At 36.9% G+C, this 18,517-nt stretch overlaps 3 protein-coding genes across 3 annotated transcripts; 1 reads left to right on the forward strand and 2 right to left on the reverse strand.

Moving 5' to 3' along the window:
* Nucleotides 1,600-4,253, reverse strand: LOC109703519 (SEC1 family transport protein SLY1-like). The gene is given in 3 exon segments (XM_020224151.1): nt 1,600-3,315; nt 3,318-3,878; nt 3,988-4,253. Coding segments are annotated over 3 exon segments (1,824 nt in total). The 5' UTR covers nt 4,019-4,253; the 3' UTR covers nt 1,600-2,083.
* Nucleotides 6,511-9,794, forward strand: LOC109728961 (metal-independent phosphoserine phosphatase). Its single transcript, XM_020259534.1, has 6 exons — nt 6,511-6,676; nt 7,135-7,215; nt 7,909-8,037; nt 8,713-8,775; nt 8,907-9,031; nt 9,334-9,794. The coding sequence occupies exons 1-6, from the start codon at nt 6,581-6,583 to the stop codon at nt 9,524-9,526; spliced, it is 687 nt and encodes a 228-aa protein (XP_020115123.1). The 5' UTR covers nt 6,511-6,580; the 3' UTR covers nt 9,527-9,794.
* On the reverse strand, nt 9,968-17,884 carry LOC109729018 (1,4-alpha-glucan-branching enzyme, chloroplastic/amyloplastic-like). Its single transcript, XM_020259623.1, has 14 exons — nt 17,511-17,884; nt 16,478-16,588; nt 16,182-16,389; nt 15,977-16,046; nt 15,150-15,419; nt 13,786-14,692; nt 13,308-13,424; nt 13,007-13,069; nt 12,554-12,661; nt 12,033-12,134; nt 11,301-11,368; nt 11,138-11,219; nt 10,561-10,677; nt 9,968-10,457 (listed from the first exon to the last, which is right to left on the reverse strand). The coding sequence occupies exons 1-14, from the start codon at nt 17,703-17,705 to the stop codon at nt 10,230-10,232; spliced, it is 2,646 nt and encodes an 881-aa protein (XP_020115212.1). The 5' UTR covers nt 17,706-17,884; the 3' UTR covers nt 9,968-10,229.

The raw sequence follows: 18,517 nt of genomic DNA on the forward strand, positions 1-18,517 counted from the left end.
AACCACAAATTAAAAGCAACAATCACACAAAAGGAAATTATCAGATGCCTCCTATAGCATGTACAATCTTTTGCTAAGCAATCCCTTTATTAAGAGTTAAAAGAAGGCGATTCACTGAGAGAAAAGGCAAGCATCCTTTAGCATTTTCAGATCAAATCAAGGGTAAAAAATTTGCATGTTCAAGATCTTCACCGGGCACAAAGTAAATTGCAATGATGAGCTGGGAGAAATTGCTTTCCCCCAGAATTCCAATGTTTCATAACACAATTTTATGTTATAGAAATATCAGACAACTATATGATACGAAAGATGTATAGGAATATTAGTGATAGAGGACACAGAGTCACACTGCAAATGCATCAGAAATGAACATGATAACTACATTACGGTTTAAGAAAACAGTTTATATACAAAAAATGTTAATGATACTTAGCAAGAGAGAATATAATATTGACCAGAGATAATGAAGACAAACGAAAATTTTGCCGTTACATTATGTGACTACATAGGGAGGGTAAATCAACCAAAGACCTAGGGAGATAGATACGTTAGCAAAACCATTGGCTAGAAGATTTATTAGCAGCAGCACGTATAAAAACATTTTCGGGAACAGTTGTCATCTTGTACATGTGATTTTTTTTTGTTTTAAGCTAATAAGCTACAATTTACACCATCTAAATGGAAAAATTTACATATATACAGCGCCGAACATTCAATCCTTCAGAAGAAAAGCAGAAAACTAAAATCAATACATATTCCAATCAACTTATCATATGTGAAAAAAAGGGTGAAAAATAATAAAACAAATCATATTTATCCTGTTTTGCTGAACAACTTAAAGATATAATCCATAAATCTCCATATTCCGACTTCTAAATCTTGAATCTAGTATTGTTAGTGGTTCTCCTCTAAGCACCCAACTAATAGAATACATGCATACTACTTTGCGTAGGTCTTTAATCTAATTGAAGAATGAAGATGATCAATAAATACATTGTGCATTAAACTCTCAAATGGAGCTTTCACCAAAATTTGCAGAGCTTAACAATAATAACATAGAACCAATGAGGGTTCAGTTTGGTTGCTGCAAACTTTAAGTAAAATGCTTCTGATCAACTGATATCAGCCAAAAGTTCACGAACAGAAGCAGAATGCTCCACTGTGCCATTATTATAGCTAGTGAGGCACTAATGTTCGTCAGAGGGAGTTCCAATTAACTGCCTAGAAATTTATATCCAACAGATTCTTATCTATTACACACACTTCTCCATCCCTCCCTCATCTTTTTTGATCTCCTCTCCTGTGCTAACTAAATATCAGTGCTAGTTAGTTTTGGACTTCTGCAAAAAGTAAACTTCTGATATAAGCAATATATGGCAGCACAGTGAACCACACAATATACATGGTTAAAAATATGCCGACATGTGGTATTGTCGATTAAATGCACTATTGTTGCCTACATCACTGAAAGAAATTAATGTTAAGTTCAGAAACCACGTCATAAACATATGCAAGTGACAAGCACACAATGTGGCCAGTGGCCAAAAGAGAATCTCATATGCTAGTACAGAAGTATAGCCCGCTAACTGCAAAAAAGAATAATTTGGCCGATAATGAAAATCAGCAAGACCTTCTAAGAGGCCTAGTGTTAGTACAAACAACAGTCATTATTTCAAGGTTCAAAGAATTAACATGCTGCTGACCGTATGTGAAGATAGGACTCAATCTAAAGTTCTGTTCTTTAAGATAACTCGTCTACTGTCCTAAATGTGTTTGCAATTGCTCAAGAACAAAATAAGACGTAAGCAGCCCTAGACTTCAAAACAGAGGCTGTTAACAAAAATCAACAAAGCGTAGCCAAGAGCATTTTAAATACAAAAAAAGGAATATAAGGGACCAACATACATGGCTGCAGTAAATTTGAAATACAAAGTCAAAGAAAGTGCTGACCAGAATGTCTCTTCCAATGTTTGCCACAATCTGAGTTTGGATAAAAAATTTGTCTCCATCAGTTTCGCCACTCTATATGGATTCTCTGTCACTCCTTTTACTACGAAAAATAATATCCAAAACTAAGTGCTATTTACTGGGATTGAGTGAGTCCACCACCTCCCAATCCCATCTTCTGCCCCAATTCTGTAAGCTGCTGAACAAACTCCACCCCATTGAGAATCTCTGTCGCTCCGTAAATCACATGCTTGGCCGGTTGGGAACGCTGGCCTAGCTCGACCAAGCTCCTGTACTCAACGTAATTTCCACCACCTATCATGAAGACAATAGCCTCTCTGAACGGCCCTTTGAATTGTGCACCAGATCCCGTTCTTGGAGCCCGTGGATCGAAAAATAGGTAAGAATCCACCTCCGGATTTGGTTTTCCTTCCATCAAGGCTTCAACCGTCCTTGTTAGTGCTAGTTGTCTCCCTGCTGATAAGAGATTCTTCACACCTGCGGTCACGGCACTAATGGATTGCCCATAGAGCTTCTCAGCCCAATCCACAATATTTCCCCTGCTAGCCGAGGCCGAAGAAGCAGCAAATGATGTATTCAAAGACTTGATCCTCTTGACATACTGAAATGCATACATATCAACTTCGGATTCCCTCAACGCCGTTTCTATCTGTTCCAATTCGGCAGGTGGTGGTGTCTCGAAAGAAAGAAGGTAAGTAATCGCAAGCCGCAGCTTATCCTCCTTCGTGCCTTTCCCTCTCAGAAGACCCAACAACATGCTGCGATCCACGCTGCCTTTCACCAGCATGTCATTCTCGCAATCGCAGTAGCCATCCAGAGACCTCTCCTTGATGTGGCCCAAAAGCACAGTTGCGATGTTGGTATGCTTGTCGATCATCTTCTTCCGCTCCGTGAGCTCAGGGAGCGAGTTCACCGCATTCATCAGATGCTTCGTGTTCCCGATCAGATCCGTACCGTCGAATTCAACACCATCTTTCCCGCCAGTGCGCTGATTCACCTCATCCACATCCTGCTTGTACTTGCTCAGCTGGGTCTCAATCTCCTCGGCAACCTTAGGGAACGGAGACCAGCTGTTTGCGGCCCAGAACGGATCGGAGTCATCCAATTCGTATGATTTGACGGCGGTCTTCTCCCCCGGCAAGGTCACCCGGTTCAGCTTCAAATCGAGCACGTCGTGGACCAGCGGGCGGTAGCTCCAGTCGTGCTGGATCCCGACCGCAAGCTCGAAATTCCGATCGAATATGCAGAGCACTGGGCGCTGGAACGAGGCGGCCATGCCGCCCCCCTCCGAGAAGAGATTGGGCTTCGCGAGCAAGTGGTCGCGGAGGCGGGCGTCGAGGGCCGACAGAACAAGCCGCCCACGATCCTCTCGACGATCTCCTCGATCTCGCGGTCCCCCGCGGCGGGGTCGTTGATGTGGACGTAGGTCCGGGGCTGGGCGAGCGAGAAGAGCGCGTCCTCGAGGGAGACGAACTCGAGGTACTGATCGAAGACCCTCGACACGCGATCGGCGGCGCCGGACTCGACGAGGCGCGAGGCGAGGCGGTCGAGGAGGGGGCGGGGGAGCGAGGAGGAAAAGTTGAGGTGGAGGGAGTCGTAGAGGGCGCGGGAGGCGTCGGCGGCGATGCGGTCGACGTTCTCCGGGGTGGGGCGCACGAAGTAGAGGGCGGGGACGTCGGGGACGCGCTGGCGCTCCTTGTCGATGCCGAAGAAGAGGGTGACGCCGTGGGATCGGAGGTCGTTGACGCGGATCAGCGGGGAGAGGATCGATCGGCAGAATCCGTCCATGATCAGGATCTTGTACACCTCCTCGCCCTCCGCCGTGGTAGGCGCCGCCGCCGACGACGACGACGAGATCCCGCCGCCGGGGCTCGGCGACTGGTTCAAATTAAGCATCCGCACGATAAGACCTGGTACAAGAAGAAGAAGAAGAAGAAGAAGAAGAAGAAGAAGAAGAGGTGAGACGAATCCGGGGAATGGGGAGAGGGGACGACGCGGAGGAGATCGGGGACTACTTACTCGTTTGCTTTTGACGAAGATTGAGCGCCATGGATGGGGATTCGATTCTTTCGATCTAGGGTTAGGGTTTTGGAGGAGGGGGGAGAGAGGGTTTCGTAGATCTGGATCTCTGAGGAGGAGGAACGCGGGGGAACTGGTAAGGAGGAGATGGGATGGAACGAAGAAAGCAGTGTAGCGGTGTAACGGTTACATGTTACCGATAACGAGAGTGACGTGTCGGTGACGGGAGAAGACGGCAACGGAGGTTGTTTCGCCGCCGACTTCAAAATCAGTGCGCAGCTGCTCCTATTTCGCCACCGACTTTATATAGGCACCTACTTTCCATATTAGTCCCTCGAGTATCCAAATAATGACACTTGGTCCCTCTACTGTTTATCTTTGACACTTTACTTCTTTTATATATATATATATATATATATATATATATATATATATATATATATATAGGCTGGGGCTGCTATACTCATATGAGTATAGAGCCTTTGTGCTCATAAGTTTTAACCGTTCAGATGAAAAAATGTTACAATTAGGATGAAAGTGTTACGGTTAGTGATAGTGGGCCTCCTAGGGGTTGAGTGGGGGTTGGTTGAATAGTATAATCTAACGGGTGAAAATGATTAAAAGTGATCTAACGGTTAAAAATTATGAGTACAAGAGGCTCTATACTCATAAAAGTATAGTAGCCGAACTTCTTCTCTCTCTCTATATATAGTATATATATATATATAGTGTAGAGTTACTATACTATTGAAGTATAAAGGATTGACGTTTCGATTTATTGACCCTTGATCAAGAATTGTACAATGAGATGATTGCGGTCCCCCTGTGTTGGTAGTATCCTAGGATTGAGTGATGCTTACAGAGATAATAATATTATCCAACATATAAAAATCATTGAAAGAGGCTGATCTAAAAACTAAAAGTCAAAAAAACACCAGGTCCTCTATACTTCCCATAGTATAATATAACTCTACTATATTATATATATATATATATATATATATATATATATATATATATATATATATATAGTATTCTTTTTACATTAACAAGAAGTATCAAAGTAAACTAAGATTTTATTTGAATGCATGAATATTTGGTTAGATGTATTTTTTAAACCTATTTAAAAAGTTTATAATACTTAATAGATGAGAAGTATGAACAAAATTTTAAAATAAAATAAATTTGTAGCTAAAATAAGATAAATTACTATAGGTGGAATATGCAGAGTCTGATCAAATGATGATTATTAAAATCTTTTAAATAGGAAGAATCAGACTTCTCATTTTTAATCACACAAAAATCTTCATACAGATGACTTACTCTATCATTGGATAATTTATTCTATCATCCAATCAAAGTTCTAAATAGATGAGTCATTTTACATATAAAAAATTATATATCAAAATTTACCCTCTTTGATAAATAGGAGCTTACATAATAATAGATAAAAATTTTAAAACCCATATTTAAAATTTAAGACAGATTATAGGAATAGTAGAGTGACGTACTGTCCATATATTTCAAATAATTTTTTTAAAAAATATATAATTGGTCAAATAATTCTATCAAAATTTTATTCGGTTAAATAAGTCTATTTAGCCGGGATGAAAAAATAATTAAAAAATAATATATTGTTCACCGTTTTTAAATATGGTGAATTATTTATTATTTTTTTCTTAAGAGAGCAAACAATAAACTGTTCACAATTTCTTTCAATTTTCTATATAAAATTCTCCCAATTATATAAAATATTTTAATAAATCAAATACAATTTTAACCAACGAAAAATAATCCTAACTATCTATTCATATAATCCTAACAATTATAACAATCAAAATGAAATTTCAATAATACACATACAATCCTAACAACCTCAAAAAAATTTTCAAAATCTATAAAAAAAATGTATGAACAACAATAAGAATATAAAAAAAAGAAATAATCCACTCATACAATCCTAACAATCAAATCGAAATTTCAATAAACCACGTAACAATACGAACAATCTTACGAAAATCCTGAAAGGGTGAACGCATGAGTTGGCAAGAAGAATGTTAATTTGTCAAATAAAATTTTTTAAAGGGAAAACTTTAAAAACCCCCTTGTGGTTTCGCACAATCCTGTGGTTTAAAGTGTATCAATTTGCCCCCCTATGATTTTATTTTTATCTTTTCTATAGCTTTTTTTCTTAATATTTTGTTAAATTATATACAAAAAACCTTCAGATACCCATCTAGATTTACCGAATATTTACTTTAGTACTCTTTAATTTTAATTTTGTCACTGATTTAAGAAAAAAAAACAATAAAATTGATAAAAAAAAGAGAAAAACGAAACCACAGGGGGATAAATTGATACATTTTAAACTACAGGGTACTAAAGTGAGAAAGTGCGAAACCACAGGGGATTTTTGAAGTTATCCCTTTTTTAAATGATAACTTGGCAAATTAAAAATTTGTTAAAAAATTATTTTTCTTAAAAAAAATCCCTTATATTACTCAACTAAGGCTGCCACATGAATACCACAAACTGAACAAGTTCCCATTTTTGGTCTCTCTCCCTCCCCTGTGGGAGAAATAGAACTGTGGAGATGGGGGAGAAACCACCCATTTTTCGCAACAGCTATTGGATTCTAAGGCATGGAAAGAGCATCCCCAACGAGCGAGGCCTCATTGTCTCTTCCTTGGTGAGCGATTCTCTATATTTCTCTCTCTCTCTCTCTCTCTCTCTCTCTCTCTCTCTCTCTCTTTGAGGAATCAAATTATTTGTTTGGGCTTCTTAATTTGATGTATTTTACGAGATTTATGTCAAAAGGAGGAGTTAATTAAGATATGGGCTATAGTGTAAGGGACTTATTGTAAGTTAGAGATTGGCCTCAAAACCTATTGCCATTGCTAGTTTCTACCAAAATCACCTTCATTAATGAAATATTATTTACCTGATTTAAGGTGAATTTCTATTTTATTTTGGAATGCTTCATCAATTTATTAGCTTGATGAGTTACTTATACAAGCAATGCATCAATAACCCGAATCTTCATGATATAAGCCCTTGCCCATGCATTGTGTTCAAAAATTTGCATCAGCATGAACTTATATATGTTGCAGTCACCATGTGTCTTTGGTTAAATTTATCCTTTTATAGGAAAATGGAACCCGCGCTGAATTTGGATTGGCTTCTCAAGGTGTTGAGCAAGCGCGATTAGCTGCGGAATTACTTCAGAAGGTAACGATTCGTATAAAAAGTTGTCCATTTTTATCTTTTACGAAATATGAATTGTATTTTAGTCATTTACTGTTATATAATGTAATCGTAATGCTGTTGAAGCTGTTTTATATGATGGATACACGCGGTGCGTGCTATTTTCTTTATTTTGATACGTAGCACTCCGTGGTGGGTCCTTTCATATGATCGCGAAAGAATGAAAAACTAAATCCATCCTTAAACTAATGATGACAAAATTGAAATATAGACATGCAAATGTTCAAGACCACAAAACATATTTGTAACTGATCTTTTCTAAATCTTGACAAATTTATTTGAGAAACCATATAGATGTTTAGGGCTTGTTTGGCCAGGCTGAAACTTCTGTAAATGTGCCGATTGCTTTCTAAGAAGTGCCGATAGCTTTTCAAAGAAGTGCCGATAGCTTTCTAATTCAATTTCCCTAACACCTGCTGGTTGCAGTTAGAAGCAAAAGAATCAAATTGGAGCTTTTTGCTTTTGGGGCTTATATGCTCATTTCGGCTCTTTGCTTTTGCTAAAAACTTCTTACTTTGTTTCTGGGGCTCATATGCTTCTGTAGATCAGATGTATAAGTAATTGTCTACACACACGTGAGTCAAATGTGATTCTTGTTACCTTGATATTTAGTTATTTACCAGCATGCTCTGCAGTTAAGTCGATCATTTTATGCAGGAGCTCAAGGAAAAGAATATTCCACTAGATAATGTCCGAATTTGTTATTCACCATTTGCAAGAACTATTGATACAGCTAAAGAAGTTGCCAGTGTTTTGGATATCTCATTTGAAAGTCCTAAGTGCAAAGTAAGTAACTTCTATCCACAATCCTAATTTGCATTTAGGGTGAAAGATTCCTCTTCCTTCTTTATGTTGCTTGAAATGAAAATCGGCTGTATTTTCAGGAAACATTTTCTATGTCCCTTGTAGAATGAGTTCATGATGCTAATATGCTTAGTTCACTTAATGTTGGCTAATATATTTATGTGGACAGATGCATACAGGGGTTATAAATGTTTTTATGTGGACAAATGAATAAGTCCAATACAATTTTCTTATTTTCTGTTTACCAAATTATGTGTGCACAGAATATAGTATTAGAAATTGCGCGACAGCCCTTCTGACTGTCGAAAATGAAGTTATGCCTCAATGGCATGAACTAACAACATTATTTCCTCGGTTTAATAAGCTCTTACTCTGGTGAAGAGGTTGAATTTAAATCCTCTTCGCATACACACAAAATTTAAGCAGTGTCACTGTAAAGAATGTTGATACTGAACAGCACATTACTATGACTTCTAATGTAAATCCTTGAAATTTTGTAACAGAGAAATAGTGACTAATATGATAAGCACTTTTCCTCGTTTAGTGATTAATATTTTTATTTCCCGACATTAATTTAATTTTTGATTCTAATAAAGGGACCTATACTTCTTGCTTGCAAAATCTGATTTGTCTTGTTGCGGATATTTTGTCGTGTAGGCAATGACAGAACTCCGTGAACGATATTTTGGACCATCATTTGAGCTACTTTCCCATGATAAGGTAAGCTGACGACATTCCACGGAAGAATACCTCACAAGCAATAATTTATACTCTGCTTCCTGAATCGTATTGGGACTTTCATGTACAGTCTTTTGCATTTTTCGATATCTGACTTAGGCATTAATTGTCAGTATACGGAAATTTGGGCACTTGATGAAAAAGATCCTTTCATGCCCCCTGATGGTGGTGAAAGTGTCGCAGATGTTGCTTCTCGACTTTCAACTGCTCTGGCTTCTATTGAGGCAATGTTTCAAGGGTATCAATGTTTAAATTTCAGTCTTTTCATGATGATCACACTAGACCTGTTGTTTATATTCTTACCAGGGAGATGAAATTCTTGGATCCATGTTTATCTTAGCAAAGGCTGCATATATATGTATATATATATTTGTGAAGATTATTTTCTCCAAATTGACCGAAACATTTATTTTCTTGCACATTAAATAACTGTGCAACTTAGGTCTCGTTTGGCATTATTGCCGTTTCTTTGGTCCTAATGTAGCCATAAATTTGCATAATTGATCTTATATTTACCACTGTCACATTTTCCATCCACAGAACTACTGTTCTCATAGTAAGCCATGGTGATCCTCTTCAAATTTTGCAAGCAGTGCTCTGCGCCACGAAGGAGGACGTATCGTCTGGCCAGGAGGACATTGTCTCTAGAACTAAACAAGTTATGGTGCATTCCGTCTTATCACAACACCGAAGGTTTGCTCTGCTCACCGGAGAGCTGCGCCAAGTCATATGACACATGGTTCTCTACATCTCTTTGTTAGTTATTATTTGATTGATATCCATAAAATCACTTGCTTTATTGAAGCTTAACACTAGGTCAAAATTATTGTAACATTTGAAGTTATTAGTAGTGTATTATTTGATGAAAATGTTTATTCTCCTCATCTGTTACTTGTGAGAATCACTAGGTTTCTTTTTCCTTTTCTTTGTCTCCTATTGAATTATTGTACTTAACATGTCCTGCTCCTCTAAGTGGAATAAAAAAGTGAAAGGTTCGGTTACTCTAAGGCGTGTAGATCCAATGAAATTTTCTGAATCCATTTTCACTCAATCACAAACCTTTCGGCTGAGATTCGATAATTCCCTGTAGGCAGTATTGTTTCATCCCAACCAGATATAATAATCCCAAACTGTTACCACTTCCCACTGTTGTTTTAAGCATGCAAGGAGGTCCTTTAGAAATCAACATGATAATCAAATAACACGACTAACACGATTGTCGAACACAACTTGTAAATCTACCACAATCTTGCTACATCCACAGTAAAGTGGTGAAACCTGCATATTTCAGTAAAGTAGAACAGACATATATACACAGCTAACAACACCTGCAGCAACCACTGCAGAGATGTGTGAGGCATAAGACCACACTTATTCTTGCCTGAAAATATACGCAATCTAAGCTATTCCTATACAAGCATTGCCTAATCAAAAGCTCAGCAAATGCATCTGCATGACTGTTTTCGTCGCAAAAATTGGTCATCATCTGCTGAATCTCCTGTCCCTTCTAATTCATCCTCATCGCTGATCCCCATCGGAACTATAACCCCAACTGCCTGAATAGCAGCCTCCTCTATCTCCACCTGGGTCGCAGCAGCCGCCTCCTTTTCCTCGGTCATCTCTTCATTGAGGGTTTCGGCCTCTTCCTCGACCCTGTAATACACCTAAAACCACAAAATGGATAACTGTTTAGGGATCATTCTGCGATTTGAATAGTTGATCAACAAAAACCATGAAAACAAATAAATAAATAAAAATCAGTAGTACCACGCAAGTGCGTGCAGGGGATAGAACTTTGAATGAGTTAGGGCGGTTATTGAAATTCGATTCCGGTACTCCCGGAATGCCCTCAGGGGTTGTGAAATGGTCTGCATCGTGACCGACCTGCAACACGGATACAAAGCTTAGCTGGGAACGAGAGTCAGAATAAATGCAAGAGATATCAACAAAATTTATCAGTTACTAATTTTCCTTAGTATATCATCAAATGATATGAAGGATAAGCTTCTAGCCCGAAATTACAGTATTGTTTTGGAATTTTTGAAAAGAAAAGGAAAATAATAACTCTCGTATGAGAAAGTTTACAGCATTTAAGTGTAAAACGAGGAAAAATAATATTGTCGAGCTACTATATTTGATTCTGTATTTCACAGAACAACCAAATAGGATGAATCATCATTCAACTAAATTTTCACATTATTCCTTTTTTGGGGGGGCTAAATTGCGAAGAACTAGAGTCAGTTCTCATCATAATGTCCTATCATGACAATAGTGGGTAATCTTATCTGAGATAAAAGATGGAACACGAAAAATAAAACATGGTGAGAATAAAATGGCAATTTACTCTTCCATGTCCACCAAAATCCAAAGCATCACTATCCAGTGCAACTCGATATTTTCCAGGTAAGTCGCAACCAACTTTATACCTGTATTATATACGAACATCAAGTTAATCTGACAACACGCATTAAAACCGTGAGGAACAGCTCAAATATAATGATAGTTACCCCTCATAGGTGTTTTCAGGATGGAAATTGAACACGAAAACCAAGTCTCCACGTTCGAAGACAATTACCTACAAAGAAATGTGGATCGACAGTACAACATCCATTATCGGTCACGAAAAGATAATAGACTCATTATATCTAGTACCTCACAAATCCTGCAGCATATTGTAGATCAACAGAAAAAAAGAAAAAAAGAAAGACACCACATGTAAGTGCAACTTTGTAGCGTACAATGTGAAAAGAGAAAAGAGAGCTTGTATTTCTGAATCCCTTATTGTTGCCGGTGATTCTTCTTGACATAGCAGTGATTTAGTTCCTTTGTGACTTTTTTTAAATTCCTTTTTGTTTTCCTTTCTTTCTTGGTGAAGGTCGTAGAATATTATATATAACTAACAAGATCGGGATTCAGTATCTGATCTGGGAGACAGATCAGTATTTTTTTATTTTATATTTTTAGATTTTGCTGATTGCGTTAGCTGGGAGCAGTAAGGTTTCTTGAACAGCTTTACTCAATATTGTTTATCGGACCAAACAAGTAAGCACTTACAAGCATATGCTTAAAAGCAGTAGATCAAAAACCTTCAACCTCTAAACATTAATGCTACTGTGAGACTGCACAGATCCAAAGGTGTAGACTCTGAATAAAGCACACAAAGAGCTGTGCTAAAACAAATGGAAAAAAAATAACATCAGAAAGCACGATATATTAATACAAAACTGCATCTTTTGTACCTTGTCCTCTTCATTAGTGCTGCTCACAATCTGCTTTGTTGATGCAAGGAACGAGAATTTATCATCGAGCAAATTCATTGCTCTATCAAATGCATTCATATACTGGTTCCAGTTTAAACCAAACAAAAAAGGAGAAAAAAAAAAGATCTTTGTCAGAAGATGCAATATCTTTAAATCAGATAAATCTCCAATGAAAAGGAAAATAGGGGAATAGACCCATAAGTAAATCCATTCTACTTAATCTTGTAATATGGATAACAGGGTCATCAAATACTAATACACTGTCAGCAAGAAATGAAATATATGAAAAATTAAGAGCTATAGAATTAATACAAAAAGAGTTGAAGGGCTTAAAGCACGAGATGAGAACTGAATATTGTAACAAATGCAGCAGCTAATGAAAGAGACGGCGTACAAGAATTTACATATAACAAACTCCTAATTTACGATGCAAATATCCAATATGTTATTCAATATATACCTAACAAAGAATAAAGGGGACGGTGAAGAAATATATAGACCTTGTATCTGAGGTGATCAGTGTCGACAAGGTTCCACTGCCGTCTACATTTATCATAACTCCAATCATTGCCTTCTCTTGGAAAGTCGATCCACTCAGGATGACCAAACTATAATAAGAATGTGTTAGAAATTGGAAAGGAAAGAAAATGGCTAACAAGCAAGGAAAGAAATTAAAATTCTGAAATTTTAACATTTGAATGGTATATTACAATCTGGTCGTATGAAACATTATTGGAGAGAAAGAGCCCAGAACGGACCCAAAAAAAGAAAAAGAGGAGGAGAAGAAGAAGAAGACTCGGCACAAATGCACTAGTAATAGGGCACGATACAAATATGCTGGCCAAAACTAAAACCAATCTGTCACAAATAAGGTAGATGTAGAGGCTGTGCCACGTTACATGTAAACAACGAGCACGTATGAAAAGATACTTAAAAAGCCTTAAACTAATTACCTCATTTCCCATGAAATTCAGGTAGCCTTCACCCCCCAGCGCCATGGTTATGAAGTGAATCATCTGCAAAATATTGCTAGTAGCATTAAATCAAGTATAACGACACCAGATGCATCATTGAATCGACAAACTTGTAGTAATATCATGGTAAAACTTCTCTCAAGAAAATAATAGCACAGTAAAACAAGATGCTCTGGTACTATATACTGACATTTATATAACAGAGAGAGCCATTCAAGCTCAGTAAAAAACTCTTTATCAGATCTTCTATAAAATCTCAAATATTAAAGTACAGCCGGACCTTGTGAAGTGCAATCCCTCTTTCCACTATGGGGGAAGCAGGTTGTAAATCCGACATGCCAGAATACATCTCTTTATCCATCAACAAGAAGGTAATTGTCTTATCTCCCACAATAGCCTGCGAAGAGATGAATATTCTAACTCACAAAGCCAATAAAACAAATGAAAATAGAAAGTTTTGAATTCTGTAAAGTTGTAAAATTTTGGCAATGCAGTTACTTGTAGCCCTTGAACCAAGATGATGGAGAATCTCCTTCGCATTTTCTTTTTAGGAAAAAAAAAAAATCATGAACTACCAAAGAGATACACTAAACAAATCTGAGTTGGTTTAGCTTTTTTATCTTCGAAAATAATTGCTACTCTTATATGTCCAGTATGATTCCTTTCAGGTTTGGCTTATTGTTCTACAACTGCTTTGGATATTAAATCCAAAATCATATCGTGGTCTAACCAAATTAGAAAAAATTAATAATCAGTACCTGGTCATGACTCTCTGCATAAGCTACACACTTTTCACTGTATCTCCTGTTTGTTAAACTCCACACAATCTCTTTCATTGACCAATCATCATCTGTTTTATTCTTCAAGTAGTCAATCCATTTATCAGGAATAGCCATTGCTAAGCGATAGTCGAAGCCCACCGCACCTTCATAAACTGGCCTACACAAAGCTGGCATACCTGAAACATCTTCAGCAACAACAGTGGTATCTGGCAAAAGGCTATGAATCAAATAATTTGCTAGCATCATGTAAACGATAGCATCCACATCTGTCGCTTCACTAAAATATTCTCCATAAGTTCCGCTGAATGCCATGTTGATACCATGATGGTGATACAACATAGAAGTAACCCCATCGAATCGAAAACCATCAAACTTGAACTCATCTAACCACCACCTCAAGTTGGATAAAAGAAATCGCAAGACTTCCCAGTTACCATAATTGAACAATCGGCTATCCCATAGCTTGTGGTAACCCCTTTCCCCTGTATGGAAATAGGACTCTTGGGTGCTTTGTCCCACATCGAACCCATTAAGGCCATCTGTGACATTATTGCTCGCATGGCTATGGACAACATCCATTAGAACACACAGCCCTAAGCTGTGTGCTTTGTCAATCAAGTATTTGAGGTCCTCTGGTGTTCCCGATCTGCTACTAACAGCAAAAAAATTTGTGACATGATATCCAAACGATGCATAGTATGAATGTTCCATAATAGCCATTAATTGAACTGTGTTGTAGTTGTTCGCTTTAATCCGAGGCAGCACATTGTCGGCGAATTCTCTGTATGTGCCTACACGCGGTTCTGAACTACTCATTCCTACATGAGCCTCGTATATACGCGGAGCTGAAGGTTTTGGAGGGCGAGGATATTTGAATTCATACCTGCATGATCAATACAGCAAGGATGTAATGTAAGATATGATGATTTCGGAGTTTACTTTTACAAACTTTACACTGGGGATTTACAATGTCATTGAAAAATCTGTATTTCCTCATATACCCAAGAGGCATTTCTTACTGAAATGCAATATCTTGAATAGCAAGTTGACCAATTCATGGACTTTACTGGGCAAGTTGGTTTTGTGTTAGAAAAGGTTTTACGAAGAGGAGTATTTTTGTACTACATGAGAGATTAGTTTTTGAAGGGAATAAATCATACTCCAGATTTCACAGGATATACATATAATAGGCAATTTTGCAAATGGCACACTATGTTAATACAGCTCTGGTGTTAAAGTAAGGCAATTTATTGCAAATATGTATATAAACATGTGTTTTGTGCAATTAGTATTGCACTAAAGCAATTTCAGTAAAATTAAAAAGATACTAGCTGACAAACCTTTCTGAAGGAGGCGGATCCCAGTGAACTCCATCATATGCTGCTGCAAACCGAGTAGGATCAACAGTGGCATATCTAATCCAAGCTGGAACTCGGTCAACCCATATTCCATTGCCATGCTTAAAGCGGAATTTGACCCTAGAATTATGAGGAATTGAAGGTTCGCCTCCAGAGTCTGGAATTTTGATTGTCCAAACACCAAATTCATTCTTCTCCATTCTGTGGTTAGAACCATCCCAACCGTTGAAGTCACCGATAAGCTGTGCTTCCCTATGCCAACAATAGTAAAGACATAAAAATTACAACATTCGGGTCAGAGACTAAGCTACACTGACAAGATCACAAGTAAATCAAGTCAGTGAATGAAGTGAATTTGTCACTATGCATATCATGCTGCAGGAGTATGTTGGAGAACTGATATTGATTTTATGAACCCTAGATTTGCATACAAGTCTAGGAGATTTGATAAAATTGAAGCTCTGGATCCAATAGTAAGGGGCAGAAATACCAGACTAGCAGCGCTAATGTTAGAGGTAATTACGAAGTGCTTCCTTGCTATGAATTTGCAATCAACATAACTTTTTAAGTGGCGAAAGAGGATTCATCTAAATTTCTTTTGAAGATTCATACAGGTAGGCCCACTTTGTGCAACAATAAGCCTTAGTTCATTTGAATTGAAATGGTGAAAGTTTTCTAGACCTTGTCGCTTGGATATGAGCTTTAAGACGTAAACCATGAACCTTGATACATAGGTATTTAGCTCAAACGGTTACATGCATTAATGCAGGATGAAACCAGACAGCAAAAAAGACATGCTGCATACTCACTGTGCAGCAGGAGCCCATTCGCGGTAGACAATTCCACCTGGCTCTCTATTAAAGCCAAACTTCAGATAGCCTATCAGATTAAAAAAAAAGGAAATAGGAAATCACCAGTAAGATAGTTTATTCCAAATGATTCATAAGAAACTGTAATCTTCAGATTGATCTAACTATAAATATGTCGCATCAATCCTTGGCAGTAGAACCTAACCTAGAGCGAATTCCTCGAGACTTCCTTCATACTTCTCGATCAGTGATTTTTGCTCGATGTATTTATTCCATCTATACACAAAATGATCTTTAAATTGTCCCAAGGACGGATCCACGTCGAATATTCCAAGATGTTGGATTTCTTCCTCAACAACAACCATAGTTGAGCTGTCTTTCAACACGCTTGCGGTCGCAAAGCCATGTTCAACCTTGTAAACAAAACATAAGATTACGCTGTTTACCAAAAAGATCGATCAAATATTTCTCATAACAAGTTTTTAAAGCATAATATCTTACCTTCTTATTTGCCGAAAAACTACAAGGAGAATGAACGGAACGATGAACTGGAAACCTTACAGATCTATTGCTAATCGACTGTAGTTGAGTGAGTCCAGGATTAGAAGACCCCTACAAGTAATTAAAAAAAACAACAACAACAATATCACAAACCAAGAATATCTTAACTATACATATATATACAAATTCAAAAACCTTTGCAATATTTGCTTTAGTTGAAAAAAAAAAAAAAAAAAACTGTTCACATAGTACTTCTATAACAATTGAACACGCATAGACACTTAACTGTGTCACAAATATTTCAGAGTAACAATAGAGAGGTGTTTACTTGATACTTCATGACAAATGTTTCGAGTTTTTGATTTTCACATTAGAATTTGGGAGTGGTATTTGTGAAAGCACTATTTCAATATATTTCTAATCTCTTTCTTATTTGAATTTTTTAAGTTGGTTAAGGAAAAAAAAAAAAAGTCATAGCATCATCATCATTAAAAGTTCTCCACATTAATAACTTTACTAGTTATTAACCACTAATTGATTTAATTTTATTGTCTAAAAAATAATTAAAGTTATTAAATTGAGTGAAACTATCAAAAAAATTGACTTTAATTTAAAAAAGACATAGAAGTCGAGGGATGTCAGTAAATAAAAAAAAAAAATTAAAAAAAAATATAAACTTAACTGAACTATGAACCATTTTGAATCTACTACCCGGTCTTTAAAAATTCAATTTTGCGAACCAAACTTTTGATTTGTTTGATTTGACTGAATCAACAGCACTTTAACTTCAATAATTTTTTTTTTTTTTTACTTACTAAATTTATAATTATAAGAATTGCACGAAAAGTAAATGGCTCATTCATATTTTAGAGCTAAGTAAATTAAATAATTACATAGTAAAATAAAAAAAATTTGAGAGACAGAGTATTTCATTAAAAAAATAATACATAGTTAAAATAAGTTTTGCACATCTTTACCAAAAAAAATAAAATAAAATAAAGTTGAGAGAAAGGGATAGAAAATTGAGACGCGCCTCTTTAGCAGTGGAGGAGTGTGGCGAAGATGATTTGGGGAGGAGGATAGGAGACGAAGAGCACAGCATTTTTTCTTCTTCTTCTTTCAACCTCTCCGCCGCTTCCGCTTCTCTCAGTAGTGTGAGATTGCTTTCTCTTAGTACCGTTTCTTGTTTGTGTGTTTTTGGGCCATCATCGATCGCTCGGTCGCTCATTTATTAGGAAATGGGAATAGACAAGTGACTGTAGGTTTTTGCTTGTTTCCGGGTGCGGGACCGCCCCCACAAATTGCGTCGAGACGCAGCGGACGGCTGAGGAGAGCCGTCGCAGCGGAATGGATGGACCCTCACGACGTCGCCTCCGGTCGTCGTGTTCTCGTTCGTTTGGATGGGCGCAGGGGACGGTGCAGAGGAATTAGAATTGATTGAATTTTTTTATAGAAAATTTTATTTATTATTTAGATAAAAATTAATAACTTTGATGTTAAATTAAAAGATTCGATTATTTATTTTTAGGACGTTGTTCAATTTTTATCATCTATTTTATACTTATTTGATGAATTTTATTATAATTTTAAAAAATTATAAAAAAAAATTTAAAAGTTTTAAATACTCTGAATTATATTTAGAGGAGTGTATCGTTGATTCGGAAACTACATCATCAAAAAAAATTTATGAATAATTTCTCAAAAAAAAAAAATTATGAATACGAAAAACTTTATGCTTATAAGAATATAATAGCGTTACTTTCTCTCTCTCTATATATAGGTCCGGCTGGGATACTATCAATAGCACCAAGAATTTAGTGCTATCGAGTTTTTTATTGTTAGATTTAATCTTTAATTATTTTTACCCGTTAGATTATATCATTCAACCAACCACTCACTCAACCTTAGAGGACCCACATCATCCTAACCACACATTTCTCAATCGAATGGCTAAAAAACTAATAGCACCGATACCTTGGTGCTATTGATAGTATTTCAGCCTAGTTTTATAGAGTTCGACTAGAATACTATCGATAGAGT

The sequence above is a fragment of the Ananas comosus genome, linkage group 25 (assembly GCF_001540865.1).
Source record: "Ananas comosus cultivar F153 linkage group 25, ASM154086v1, whole genome shotgun sequence".
Lineage (NCBI taxonomy): Eukaryota > Viridiplantae > Streptophyta > Magnoliopsida > Poales > Bromeliaceae > Ananas > Ananas comosus.